Source organism: Rattus rattus, chromosome 7 (genome assembly GCF_011064425.1).
Source record: "Rattus rattus isolate New Zealand chromosome 7, Rrattus_CSIRO_v1, whole genome shotgun sequence".
Lineage (NCBI taxonomy): Eukaryota > Metazoa > Chordata > Mammalia > Rodentia > Muridae > Rattus > Rattus rattus.
The window spans coordinates 84,705,338-84,719,442 of NC_046160.1; the positions used below are offsets into that span (position 1 = coordinate 84,705,338).

At 40.4% G+C, this 14,105-nt stretch overlaps 1 protein-coding gene across 1 annotated transcript in view; it reads left to right on the plus strand.

Moving 5' to 3' along the window:
• The window catches only part of Arid4a (AT-rich interaction domain 4A), a 69,742-nt gene that overhangs the window by 34,034 nt on the left and 21,603 nt on the right, over positions 1-14,105 (plus strand). The window contains exons 12-15 of the mRNA XM_032907901.1: positions 9,556-9,628; positions 10,926-11,020; positions 11,162-11,259; positions 12,261-12,492. Of these exons, the coding sequence (XP_032763792.1) occupies positions 9,556-9,628; positions 10,926-11,020; positions 11,162-11,259; positions 12,261-12,492 (498 nt within the window). The remainder of the gene's footprint in view (positions 1-9,555; positions 9,629-10,925; positions 11,021-11,161; positions 11,260-12,260; positions 12,493-14,105) is intronic.

The following is a 14,105-nucleotide window of genomic DNA, read 5'->3' on the forward strand; positions in this document are numbered from 1 at the left end:
CAGCTGCATTTCTTGCTCTTGGATTTGAGATTTAGTTGCTGAATCATTCTAACTTGTCTTGAAGAATAATTTCTAAAACAATTTAACATGCCGATCAACCAAGAGATGCTTTAAACCACACGTAGCAAGAGGAGAAACCTAAGTGTGATAGGCACTGACTAATCTGAGGAGCTAGGGCCTACCTGGCTTAGTCATTATGGGCCTTTCCCACACCAGTGAGGCTAACTGTTGTATTACATTGCACACCATAACTCTCCCTCAGATGGAGGGATGCTGGGCTGCTTATGAGGACGGAATGCTGCTTTACAAGGATCTAAAGATCCTTTGGAACATTCTGTAAGCCATTAAGCAGCACTGTATATCGACACCCAGTGCAGGCTAGCAAGCATATGCAGCAGAATCATACAAGTGTTAGTGTTTCTGCAGTGTGAAGGAGCAGGAACCTCTGTTTATACACTGTGCTTCGGGATTGAGGCTTGAGCTGGAGCAGCCGGGTTTGAGATTCTAAGGCTTTCTTGGAGCAGTAGCTTTCCTATTTAGTATTTTATTTCCTACTCAGAGGATACGTTAGACTGAGTGTAAGCAGGATGCCTCATGCTGTGCTTGGGAAGACTTGAGGATGGGGCAGGAATACTTCCTGTCTGTATCGTTAATTGCAACACACAGATAATTAGGCTGAAAAAAGCTTAGAGGTTATTTTCGTGGTCTTATTTAAATGTCTTTCTTAAGAAATTTTCATATTAGAAAAGACATTACTAAATTCTTTTTAGCCTGGAAATTTATTGGAAAGTCCAGATGAATATAAATTATGATAGGAATTATGTATTTCTCTTGACTTAGGTTTATATTGGGTAAATGTAGGGGAGTTTTCTAAGGGTGAGATGTTAGAAGATTAGTTATCAAGGGGAAATTAACCAGTTTTAGGTTAAATCATCATGACTTTATCAGTAGGCTTTGCATATCAGATTTCATGTTTAACAATGAAAATTAAAATTAGTGAGTTTTTTTATACGAACTGCTCTTTTTAGTCCAATGTATTGACATACTCATTTTTCTAATCGTGAAACTTTTGTAGGGAATTACCATATTTAGTACCCAAGATAATTTTCCATTATTGTAAAAGTCATAAGTGCTTGAGTTTTTAATTCCTAGAAATATGAATATTAATTTTTTGGCATTTAAATCAAGTGCCATCTGTGTCAATCTATGACCATTTTCTGATGATTATTCGAGATTACTTTGTGTATAGAACCACAGTAAATGCCTCATAACTCAGGAAAACTATAATGTCAGTAAAAGCTGAAGATTTTAAATGTAATATAGATATTAAAGCTAATTTTGGGCTGGAGAGATGGCTAAGTGGTTAAGAGAACTGACTGTTCTTCTAGAGGTCCTGAGTTCAAATCCCAGCAACCACATGGTGGCTCACAACCATCTGTAGTCAGATCTTATGCCCTCTTCTGAAGACAGCTACAGTGTAGCTGTAATAATTAAATCATTTTTAAATAGCTCATTTTAATAACTTCAATTACCAATAAAAATAACCTTTAAGCAGATCTGACACACCAGCCTCTAATGAATCCCATAGATACAAATACATACAAATACAACATCTTGTTTAAATTGAGACTATTAAATAAGGAAATAAAAAATTAACAGTGGGCTGGAGAGATGGTTCAGGGGCTGGTCATGCTAACACCTTGGTCTGGTGGGTTTGGTCTTGGCACCCACAGGGCACTTTACAAACATCTCTAACTCCAGCTCCAGGGGATCCAGTGCCCTCTTCTGGTCTCCTCGGGCACTGCATGCATGTGGAGCACCTGTGTATGCAGGCAAAAACATACATACACATTAAAACAGAAAAATCTCTTTATTCTTACTCCTCCTCTTTTTTTTTTTTTTTTTTTTTTTAATATGAGTTCACTGTAGCTGTCTTCAGACACACCATAAGAGGAAATCTGATCTCTTTACAGATGGTTGTGAGCCACCATGTGGTTGCTGGGAATTGACCTCAGGACCCCTGGAAGAGCAGTCAGTGCTCTTAACTGCTGAGCCATCTTTCCGGGCCTGAAATCTCTATTTAGGAAGTCCTAATGAGATTTGAAAAGTTTTCACCATTTTAGCATAAAATGTAAACAACACTAAGTTCACATGAGACTAAAATGATTTATACATTTATTCACATAAACATAGCTACATTTTAGAAATAGTTATTATGCATAGGCGTTCTAGCTGTATGAGTGTCTCTGCACTACTTACATGCCTGGTGTCTATGGAGGCCAGAAGGAGGGTGTCAGATCCCCTGGAACTGGAGTTACAGATGGCTGGGAGCCACAATATGGATGCTGGGAATCAAATCCAGGTCCTGTGAAAGAGCAGCCAGTGCTCTTAACCATGGTGCCATTTCTCCAGCCCTCTAATACAGCTATATATTAAAAAAAAATCTTTTATGTAATCACACTTTATATTTGTGGTCATGTAAGAAGTTTTCGTGACGTTAAAAACTTCATGATGACCAGCTGGTGGCAGTGTACACCTTTAATCAGAGCACCTGGGAGGCAGAGGCAGGAGGATTTCTGTGAATTTGAGGCTAGCCTAGTCTACAGATCTAGTTTCAAGTTAGTCAGGGGTACACAAAGAGCCCCTGTCTTGGAAAATATAAACAAAGAAACAAGTAAATAAATGGTCTCGATGAGAGTGCTGTCATATCTTGATGATTACAGTGTATGTACCATTTCAGGTGGAAAAATAAGTTATTAGGTTTAGTTGACTGTTGAAATTTACGAGTCATGTAATTATTTTTAAATGCGATGGTTAGGTTGTAAAGGAGCATCTTGCGGTAAATATAATCACATCCTTTGTGCTCCTGGAAGTACTTTACATGTGTGTGACCCTGAGGAATTGCATTCTGTAAATGTTAGGATCAGAGTTAACTGGTTCTCCTACTATTGCTGGGTAATTCAGTGTTTGCAGTCAGATCATCTTCTTTGAATGTCACCTTGTCTCCACTCCAGCTTTTGAAAGAGACCCCTACGTTTTAGGTGGGAACAGATTATAAACTGCATGAGAGTAGACGTTAGACCCAACAGCCTGCTCTCCTTCCCCAGGCACACTTGACAGCGTGTCGCCTCTGCGAGCCGGGTCCCTGGGGTTCTGCTCTGGATCAGTAGTCTTAGCCTATCAGCTCCTTCTCTTCCTCCTGGAACCCATTCCATTCTGTTCCCACCTCTTCTGCCCTCGAATTTCCTCTACTTGTCTGTCTGTCTGTCTTTCTGTCTGTGCTTACTCTTTTTGTCCAGGCTGCTGAGCTGCATGCGTTGTCCCTGACTTGTCATTCTGTCACTGTGGTGTGTCTTGTCACCACCAGAACAACTGCAGACAGTCACCAGAGACCTTTAGCCAAACAACAGTGTGTCTTCTCTCACCTGACACCTAGCTTTCAGATGACATGACATTACATTTGTTTTCTGGTTTACTTCCCAACTAAATGATAGAGTGACCCTGAATCTCTGTGTCCATCTCCGATGTCTCTTAGCTACAGGCATTTATATAAAGCCGTCTGGGATTTTTGTTATTGTTGTTGTTGTTTATAAGAATTCAAACTCAGTATGTCCACAGCTTCACGTACCTCCCTTCCTCCCTTCCTAGCCATTCCTAACTTATTTTAATAAAAACACCACACCCAGTTGCCTAAGCCAGATACACAGAAGGCACCTTGATTCTTTTCTTGGTCCTTCCCACTGAATCCATTCTGACGCAAACCTTTGTCTTCTACCTACTTGAATAGCTCCTTAATTTGCCCACTTCTTTAATTTATTCTCTGCCACCCTTGGGCCCGGCAACCCCTGTCTTTACCTAGACTAGTGCATTAGCACATAACTGCTGGTTTGTCCCCCTCACCCTCCTCCAGTCTGTTCTCTGCGCTAGATCTGAAGTTAGGTTTTTTCAAACCAGAAGCTACATGTGATCCCTTTGGGAATAAATAATTTTAGGGCACAAAAGAGGTGGTTTTTTTTTTTTTTTAAACTTTTACTTGAAACATTTCTAAAGCATGTTATGTAATACCATCTCTTTTTCAAAGCAGTGTACTGGGCATTACTTAATGTCACATTTATTCCAGGTTTATTTATTCAGGAAATCCACTGCTTTCAGGGCCTTACACAGATATTGCCAACTTAATTTTTTAAACTTATTTTTCTTTTGTTTTATAGTTACTTATGTCTTTTATTTGGGTAGAGGAGGCAGGTAGTCATAGAGTATGTCACAAGGTTCTCCATGTGAGTGCTGGGGCTTGAACTCCTGCATGTGAGGCTTGGTAGCAACCCGCCACCAAATTACCCACCAAGCCGTCTCACCGTCCCTGTTTATTTATCTAAGGGAGGAGCGGAAGCGTTCTGTCCTCAAACTTGCTATGCAGCTGAAGACGACCTTGAGTTCCTCCTACATTTACTTCCCAAGCTCTGGAATGGCAACTGTATCCTACCATTTCCTGCTCAGCTATCTGTTTTTGTATTTGAAACTTTGTAGATAGTTTTTTACTTTGTAGATTGTTCATTAAAGGTCATTTTTCAACTCTTCCCTCCCTCCCCTTCTCTCTCCCTCTCCTTTTATGGGATGTGGTGTTGCTGTGCTGTCTAGGCTGACCTTGAATTCCTGTGTTCATTCATTTCTCTTGGTTCTGCCTCCTGGGGAGCTGAGACTACAGGTACATATTATTGGACCAAGCCTTTTCTTTTTAATTTTTTAAGATTTATTTTATTTTATTTATCCAGGGGATGGACACCCTCGCAGACATAGATGCAGGCAAAACATCAATGCACATTTAAAAAGTAATAAATACATTTAAAAATATATTATTAAAGGATTTTTCTTTTAAAATTGAAGTCATTATTAACTATTCCACATAGGTACTGTGATGTATCTGTTGTATTAGAACATTTACCACCAGTAAACTATACCTTTTCTTATCACTACTAAAATGAATACTTCTGTTAGGGTTTAAACAAATGAAGATGACTAATCTAAATAATTTTCTGCTGGTTTTTACAGACTTGTTGGCTTTAAAATGCAAACTGCCTGTCCTCTTATCAACATAAATATGTATATTTAAGAGTGTGTGTGTGTGTGTGTGTGTGTGTGTGTGTGTGTGTGTGTGTGTGTGTTACTGTGGGTGGAAGTTAGACACACTACTCCATAGTTCCTTCAAAGCAGACTCCCCAGCACTCAGTCAACTATCCAGTACTTTCTCTCTTTTCTAATTTTTTGTTCTGAGAAACGCCCAGGTTTCACAAGCACTTCAGGCTTTGTTTCCTCTTGTCTATGTTGTAAATGAACACAAGGTGCGCCAGGGATTTCATTTTTCCTCCTTTCTCCCCAGGGTACCCTTGCAGCTAGCACTGGGGTGCATGGCCCATATTAAACCCTCATCACCTAGTTTGTGAAGAAGGAATAAATGTGGATTATGTAAAATCTTGGGAAATTGCTCTGTGAAACAGGTTGTTGGATTGTTGTTTGAAGTTAATTAGAACAGTGACACAACTTCTCTTTTCTTCAAAATGCCTCATTTCATACACAACGTACTCTAGGTTCTCTCTCTGTCTGTCTGTGTCTGTCTTTCTCTTGCAGTTTTAAATACTTTTTCCTTCAACCAACTTAGGATAGTTTTCCCTTGCCAAAGATTTCTTGTTTAAACCCTCCAATCGCTTTCAACCCATATCAGATGAACACTGATTTTGGTACTGGGTTTTGTTGTTATTTTATATATTTCTTTTCATCCTGGCCTTTGAAGTCTGGGCTTTCATGAATTGACCTCTGTTCACCTTCTCTTCTCATATCCACGTGTCTCAGAGCTCCCAGCCACCACTTACACTGCTGGGAGCTCCTTGTTGAGTGCACGTGGTCAGGTTTGTCTTCTCACTGTTAGGTAGCACAGGATGGATACAACGAGAGCTAAGCTGTAGTGATGCTCATCTGTAATCGCAGCACTGGGGATGCAGAGACAGGAGGATAGCTACAGATTTCAGGCCAGCCTCCAGTTTTGACAATTTGGATACCTTCCAGATTTGCACTCTGGAAAGTAGACTTCCTAGCTAGGAAACTTAACAGCAGAAGTGAGGTGTGTGTTGCCTCATTTGTGGCACGTGCCTGTAATCTGGGAACTTGGCAAGGGGGAGCGCCACTAACTGGAGGCCTAGATTCTAGGAGACCCTGTCTCAAAAGAGTAACATTGTAGTATCTCCCCAATGACGTGTAGCCCATTTGTCACTGGATGCTGTTTCCGCATGAGCATTTGTTTCCAGATGTGTGTGGAGAGGGTGAAGATGAGCGGCTTCACCAGTCACCCCGTGTCGTCAGAACAGCCTGAGCATCCTCTCCTTCCCCTGCTTGTCATGGCTTTATTGTGGAGCATTCCTTTTTACCGGCCAGTGTGAAATATGGAGAAAATCTTCTCAACTCAGTTGCAAAATGTCTTTTCATCACACAATGATTATCTAACTACATGCTACTCATCAGAGATTAAAGCTGTGCATAAAGTAACCTTGTCTCAAACTCATATCCCTGCAGAGTACTGTCAGCATGGATAGGCATGGAAGAAAAAGCCAAGCAGCAGAAACCTCTCTGGAACTTCTCTCCTGCTCTCATCCTCTCCCTCTCCGTCAGGGCAGGGCTGATCTTTCCAACACCAAAAAAGCAAGATGAACAGCACCCCCCCACCCTCACCCCCTCTCGTGGATGGCATGGCATCCTCTTCTTCCTATTCCTTCATTTCATTCATGATTATATTCATGACTGAAAGCTTTAAAAACATGAATCTAATTCTTTACAAAACATCATAGCTATATGGTACCAAGTTGTGGCTCTTTACCACATTGTGACAAAGCCCTTTCCTGAGCACGGCTTTTTCTCTGTCAATCCCATCTGCTCCTGCTTGCTGTTCGGAGCCTGTCAGTCACATGGAAAGGCTTTCTTTAATTTTACAGAGGCAACCCCTCCCGAGCAGAACTGGTCATGCCACCTCGAATTCCCGCATTGTACACTTATGACATTATATGGTACTGGCCTCTTGTGTCTGTCCACATCACTAGGCAGAATCAAAGCAGCAAACCAGAAGCTGCCATATATTCTCATTCCCATCCACAGTGCGCTTGCATGACTCCTGAGGGATGGTAGAACTATTAATAAATACTTGGACTTAATTTGAAGACATAGTGCCTCATGTCATAGAGCCTGACACTTGTAATAGTACGTAGAATACAGATAGCAGTGCTCTTTCTCCTGGATGACTGTTCTAGATCCCTAAGATCCTCTTCCTTGCCCTGCAGCTTTACTGAATATCTAGTTACTCTTGATTACCTAAGGGAAGACGTCTCACAGCTCAGAGCCTCCTCCACCTTTCTTCTTGCCCTTGCCCACACTTAAGTCCTTGAGAGGCTAGAGGTGTGGGAAGGCCCAGCAGTGACGGCAAACAGCAGCATCAGCTCCGGATGCCTGATGGGAGGCAGGTTCTAGTGCGTGTAACACAGCTAGTGAAACTAGGGTGAGGAATTCCCTATCCAACTTGAGAATTTTAACTTGTGCAGAAGCCATCAGATAAATTTAAAACCTTGTTTATAGCTTATTTATTTATTTTTGGTAGAAATTTCCTTTCAAGAAAGTAGGTATATGTAAATTATCTTAGAACTACCTGAACTTAAAATGCTGTGGAATAGTTCCTCACAGAGCCTGAAATGCTCCTTAGTATCCATTAACTTAATGCCATAAACCGTCAGTTTTAACCCGTGAGAGTACACACTCAGCCTCAAAGAGTTTAGCATAGCCTGATACTTTATTTGTGTCACGCTTGCGGTTAGTGGGTTGATTTTTGTTTGCTTGCATTGGGGAACAACTTTTATTTATTTTTGGTTTTATTGAGATATGTGGCTCTAGCTGTGGTAGCACTTGCTATGTAATCCAGGTTGGCCTCGAACTCACAGAGATCTACCTGCCTCCTGATTTTATCATGTATTTAAATTCACTGCATGTCTATTGATTCTGGCTATACTATTAGCTATTAAACTTCTTAAAGGATAACATGATCTTAAAGTGCCGGTTGCCTTCTAGGCCCTGAATAATCAATATTTATTGCCTGAATATTGCTTTTCATCTGAACATGGTTCTTAAAAGGCAAAAGTTTGAATTATTCTCTTACAACCAGAGGAAAGATATCTTCTAAAGACATGATCCTTTATATGGAAGAAATATTCATGTTTTATTAATTTTTCCATAGTACTGCTGAATTTTAAATAATTTCTCTGAGTCAGGTGTGATGTATGTCTTCAGTCTCAGCACGTAGCCCATGACAGCAGGATGGTCAGTAGTTCAAGGTCGTCCTCACCTACACAGTTGAGGTTAGCCTGTCCTGCTTGTGACCCTGTTTCAAAACCAAAACAGAAAAATAATAAGTATTTATAGGTAATGTACCAACAGTTACTATATTTTTATAACATGTATGTGCATGTACATGTGTGGATTGGCATGTATGTGATGATACAAGGATAACTTGTGGGACTCAATTCTCTTTTTCCATCACATGGGACCCAGAGATTGAACTCAGGCTGTTAAGCATATTGGTGGTGCCCTACCCACTCAGACATCCTGCCAACCCGAGGATAGTTTATTTTAATCTATAATAATAGTATATGAAAACACAACGAGATTTGTATAATTAGTACAGGAACACTTAATTGGTGGGTTTTAGAGATTTACTTTTTACAGAAGTACATGTGTGTATCCCCCCCCAAAACTAATTAATGTATCAACTTTCTTTGCTAATAAACTTACTTTGAAGCAGAGGTAAGAAGTATCCATCCTTTTGACATTGTGACATGATATTGTCTATAAATGCTTTAAAGGGTTAGAGTGGCAAATGCAGTAGAGAAAAGCAGGTTGGGGGAGAAGTCTGCAGCAAAGTACAATTTATACAACTTACTTAAATGACTTAAGAGTAATAAAAAAAAGAGTCTCATCTAAACAAAAAACCTTTATGGCCTTTGCTTATATTCATTCAGTGATAATGTTTTATATAAAAATATTTTTGTCATTATCATGCTTATCTCCCAATATATTTGAATGGGCCATATGACAGTTTTGTTTTTCCCCAAATAAAGTCAAATGAAATGAAAACAGTCCTCTTGCTCCATCCTGGAATCTTTTTCTCCTGACTCATGTTAGTCTTTGGTTGGACTCAAGGCAGGGCCACAGTGAAAGGTAGGCGGAAGGGTAGAGACTGGCCTACAGTTACAGCAGGTCTATGCTATGAGATGTGAACTAAGGTCTAGGGATGCACTCAATGGTGGAGCACTAGAGTTTGAATCCCAGAACAGCAAAAAAAAAAAAAAAAAAAAAAAAAAAAAAAAAACAAACAAAAAAAAAAAAAAAAAACCAAAGCATTAAAATGTGATACCAGGGATTCACATCAACAATGATAACACTGTATCTCTCTTTGTGACCAACAAGCATTCACACCAACAGTGGTAACACTGTATCTCTCTCCGTTCACTGTGCTTGCCTTTACAGCCTGAGGAAGAACTTGATCCTGAAGAGAGGGACAACTTCCTCCAACAGCTTTATAAGTTTATGGAAGACAGAGGTATGTTGTTTTTAATGGCCTTACGTTTGAGGTATGTGCATTGATTTTGCTGTATTAGGAGTGTGTTATATTCCAATGAAGGCCTATGAATCAGTTATTCCTGATGCCAGTTAGATGAATAAAAACAAGCTATTTTAAGTAGAATCCATAGAAATAATTATTTACATAGTTACACTTGGTCTTCCTTGTATTTGTAGAAAGATTGAACTAGTCAGAGATAAAAAGTGACCAGTTGGGCTGGAGAGAGAGCTCAGAGGTTAAGACCACTGGCTGCTCTTCCATAAGTCCTGAGTTCAATTCCCAGCAACCACATGAAGGATCAAAACCATCTATAATGGGATCTGATACACTCTTCTGGTGTGCAGGCATAGATACATGTAGAATACTAAATACTAAATAAGTAAAAAAAAGTTAAAAAGTGATCAATCATAACATTACTCTGCATAGTATTTTATTTATTTTATGTATATGAGTACACTCATATACTATCTTCAGATACATCAGGAGAGGTCATTGTAGATGGTTGTGAGCCACATGGGAATTGAACTCAGAACCTCAGATGCATAGTAATTTATCACAGTGGTAAAGCATTCACAGAGAATAAAATCACTTGATCCTTGATCTTCTTGAGCTGAAGATAACAGACATCAGCCTCTTTTTGAGTGGGATAGGATTCCCAGTAGAAGTAGAAGAGAGAGAACGGTTATAAATCATCACACTGACAGGTTTTAGTCCTAGAAAGTGTGAGTAACTTGGCTCTAGACGTTCTGTGCTTTGAACAATCTTGCAGAGCCACAGAAAGGAAGGAGGCTTCGCGCTTCATTTGCTCACGCCTCAGTGGGCCACAGCCAGCAGTCTCAGTTTGTAATTTAATGTTAGCCATTTCCTTGGCATAGAGGCAGCTTGATTGACTGTAGAAGTGAGCAACTCCTAAATTTCAGAGAGCCCACAAAACTGCACACAGAACACAGGGGAGAAAGGCTTTATGTCTTAAGTGGTTTAAGGACCTTTAAATGTATACCTCCATGGAGTGAAATTTGTTGAATTAGAAGTCAGTATCTTGGGAGCATGGGGAGGGGAACACCCATAGAGAAGGGGAGAGGGTGGGGATAGGGGGATGTTGGCCTGGAAACCGGGAAAGGGAATAACATTTGAAATGTAAATAAGAAATACCCAATTTAATAAAGATGGGGGGGAAAAGTGGACCAAAAAAAAAAAAGGCAATATCTTTACTATATCAAATTAGTATTTTTCATTGGACTGCATACTTTTATTTTTCCTTCTGACATAAAAACAGGTACTCCAATCAACAAAGCACCTGTGTTGGGCTATAAAGATCTCAATCTCTTCAAACTCTTCAGACTGGTCTATCATCAGGGGGGATGTGACAGTGTAAGTACGCCATTGCTTTAGAAATGTGTGCTTGCACATCGAGAAGTCTGGGTGCCTGATGCTTCACTGCCATAGCATTTTCTTAAAGAACACAGAATGCTAGTGTAATGGCAGTTACTAACAAAACTCTTTATTTTCCAGATTGACAGTGGTGCTGTATGGAAGCAAATTTATATGGACCTTGGCATTCCAATTTTGAATTCAGCTGCTTCCTACAATGTAAAAACTGCTTATAGAAAGTAAGTAGTCCAGCTTTATTACAGAATAAATATTAGCAGGAAAAGCTGTTTAGCCCAAAGGTTGTATTGTGTCAGACACCTCACGCAACATAGCTTCCATGGCAAAATCTTTTTTGTTCGGTAGGTTTTTGGTTTTAGTTTTATTCTTTTTCTCTTTTGGGGGAAGGTTGCAAGGGTAGATATGAAGGGATGGGGAGAGGACTGGGATTGGGATGTATGATGTCCTATTCACAAAGAATCAATAAAAAGTTAAGCCAGGCAGTAATGGCATGGGCCTTTAATCCCAGCACTCAGAGAAGCAGAGGCAGAAGGATCTCTGAGTTTAAGGCCAACGTGGCTTACCAGAGTGAGTTACAGGGCTACATGGAGAAACACTGTCTTGAACAGCACCTCCCCACCCCAACATAATCATTTACAGGGAACAGACCTCGTTTATTGCAGTAACACTGCAAACGAGGGCCATAAATGTTAAAAGTTTGGGACAGCATATAAATGTTAAACGTTTGGGCTAGCAGACATGTGGGAGTGAACGCTATCCTGAGTTACAGCCTACTGTGCTCCACTTCCCTTGTGATGCCGATTTCCTCAAGTCCGAGATGCAGGAGGGCACATCATCTGCAGATCCAGCTCATCCTCTGTAGTTTCTAGTCATACGTGTTCTAAGCCATGGCTCTCAACCTTCCTAACTCTCTGACCCTTGAATAGAGTTCACGTGCTGTGATGACCCCCAACCATGAAGTTATTTTCCTTGCTACTTCATAACTGTCATTCTCTGCTATTATGAATCATAATTAAATATCTGATATGAAGGATCTCTGATGCACGACCCCTATGAAAGGGTGGTTCGGCCTCCAGAGGGATGTGACCCATAGGTTGAGAACTGCTGTTCTAGAGCATTTACTAACATACAAAGAATGCTTTTAAATTTACTACATATTTACCTAGTATTCATGTTAAGTGTAAAGACTAAGATTTCTTAAGATGAAACATTGTGTGTTTAGATATCTCTATGGTTTTGAGGAGTACTGCCGTTCCGCAAATATTCAGTTTAGAACTATTCACCACCATGAACCAAAAGTAAAAGAGGAAAAAAAAGACTTTGAAGAATCAATGGACGAGGCTCTAAAAGTGGCCCAGGAAATGCCTTTAATGGATGTGAAGAGTGAACCCGAGGAGAACATTGACTCAAACAGTGAAAGCGACAGAGAAGACACAGAACTAAAGTCGCCAAGAGTGAGTTCTTACATTTTATCTGCTCAAGCATTAGTTTAAACGTTTTATTGTGGGCATGTTCATATATGCACAAAATATTTGTTATGAAAACCTGGTTTATGTTCCAGTGTTTAGTAATGTTGCAGCGACGTTGTTATAGCGGCCTTTCTCTATGGGCAGTGCGTATGACTCCCTCTGCCTGCGTCCTCTCCCTGCATGATAGTTCACGCTTGTAATCACACACTCAGGATCCCAAGGCAGAGGCCGTGAGGTCAGCGTGGGCGAACAGCATGGTTCAGGCCAGCCTGAATCTTGGTTGTCTGGCTCAGTCCCACGTCCTCCTCCTCCTCTTCTTCTTCCTCTTCCTCCTCCTCTTCCCCTTCCTCCTCCTCCTCCTCCTTCTCCTTCTTCTTCTTCTTCCAGTTTCTTGCTCAAATGTCACCTCGGTGAAGCCCTCACTGGTTGCGCTGGTTGCTGTGTTTACAATTGTTTCCTACCGCCTTTCTCGCTCCTCTTATCTGGGATGTACTTGCTCAGTCTGAATTGATTTGATCTTTTTTCTTCCCTCTGCACTAACATTGCATCTCATGAAGGCAAGGATGAGTGTTGATTTTGCTCATTGATGAGATCCTAGGCTTCTAGAATAAAGACGCACAGCACATAGAAAGTGCTCATTAAGTAGTTGAATGAATTACCTCTGTGTAACCCTGTGCTCCCAAACTACTGTGCTTCCTATAAATCTGTGTGTGTACTGCATGGCTTTATTTGTGCTCACATTGATTTTTATTTTCCCATGACTCACCCGGTCCCCTGTGATCCTCTCCATTGATGAAAGTCTTGTGAAGGTTTGCTGTTCACTATTCTGATCCATGCCCAGTGATCGCTGCATAGCGTGATTTATCCTTTTATGGGTTGCCACACTATCAAAGAATTTCCTTTTTTTTTTTCTTTTTCTTTTTTTTGGAGCTGGGGACCGAACCCAGGGCCTTGCGTTTGCTAGGCAAGTGCTCTATCACTGAGCTAAATCCCCAACCCCAGAATTTCCTTTTTTTAAAAAAATTTTTAATTTTTGAGACATGGTATATTGTGTATCTTTAGTTGTCCTATACCATTCTGTCCTCGAAGTCACAGATATTTGTTTGCTTCTGCTTCCCGAGTGCGGGGATTAAAGGTATGGCTTACCACGCCTGGCTCTCAGTTCCTAATGTATCTTATTAGTTGGTGAAGCCATGTTTAATGGAAGGGAAAGGTGAAGATACCTTTTCTTAAAGTTGTCCAAACATCCTGTTGGGTTTTTCCCTCTTTTTTTTTCTTTTTTTTCTTTTTTTTTTTTTTTTTTGGAGCTGGGGGTCGAACCCAGGGCCTTTTTCTTTCTAGGCAAGCGCTCTCCCCCTGCGTTAAATCCCCAACCCCTTCCCTCTTTTAAAAAAAAGAATTGCTTAATTAAAAAAAAAATTATTTATTATATATAAGTACACTGTGGATGTCTTCAGACACACCAGAAGAGGGCATCGGATCCCATTACAGATGGTTTGTGAACTGCCATGTGGTTGCTGGGAATTGAACTCAGGACCTCTGGAAGAGCAGTCAATGCGCTCTCTCCAAAGCCTAGAGTTCTTTATGTTTATATTACA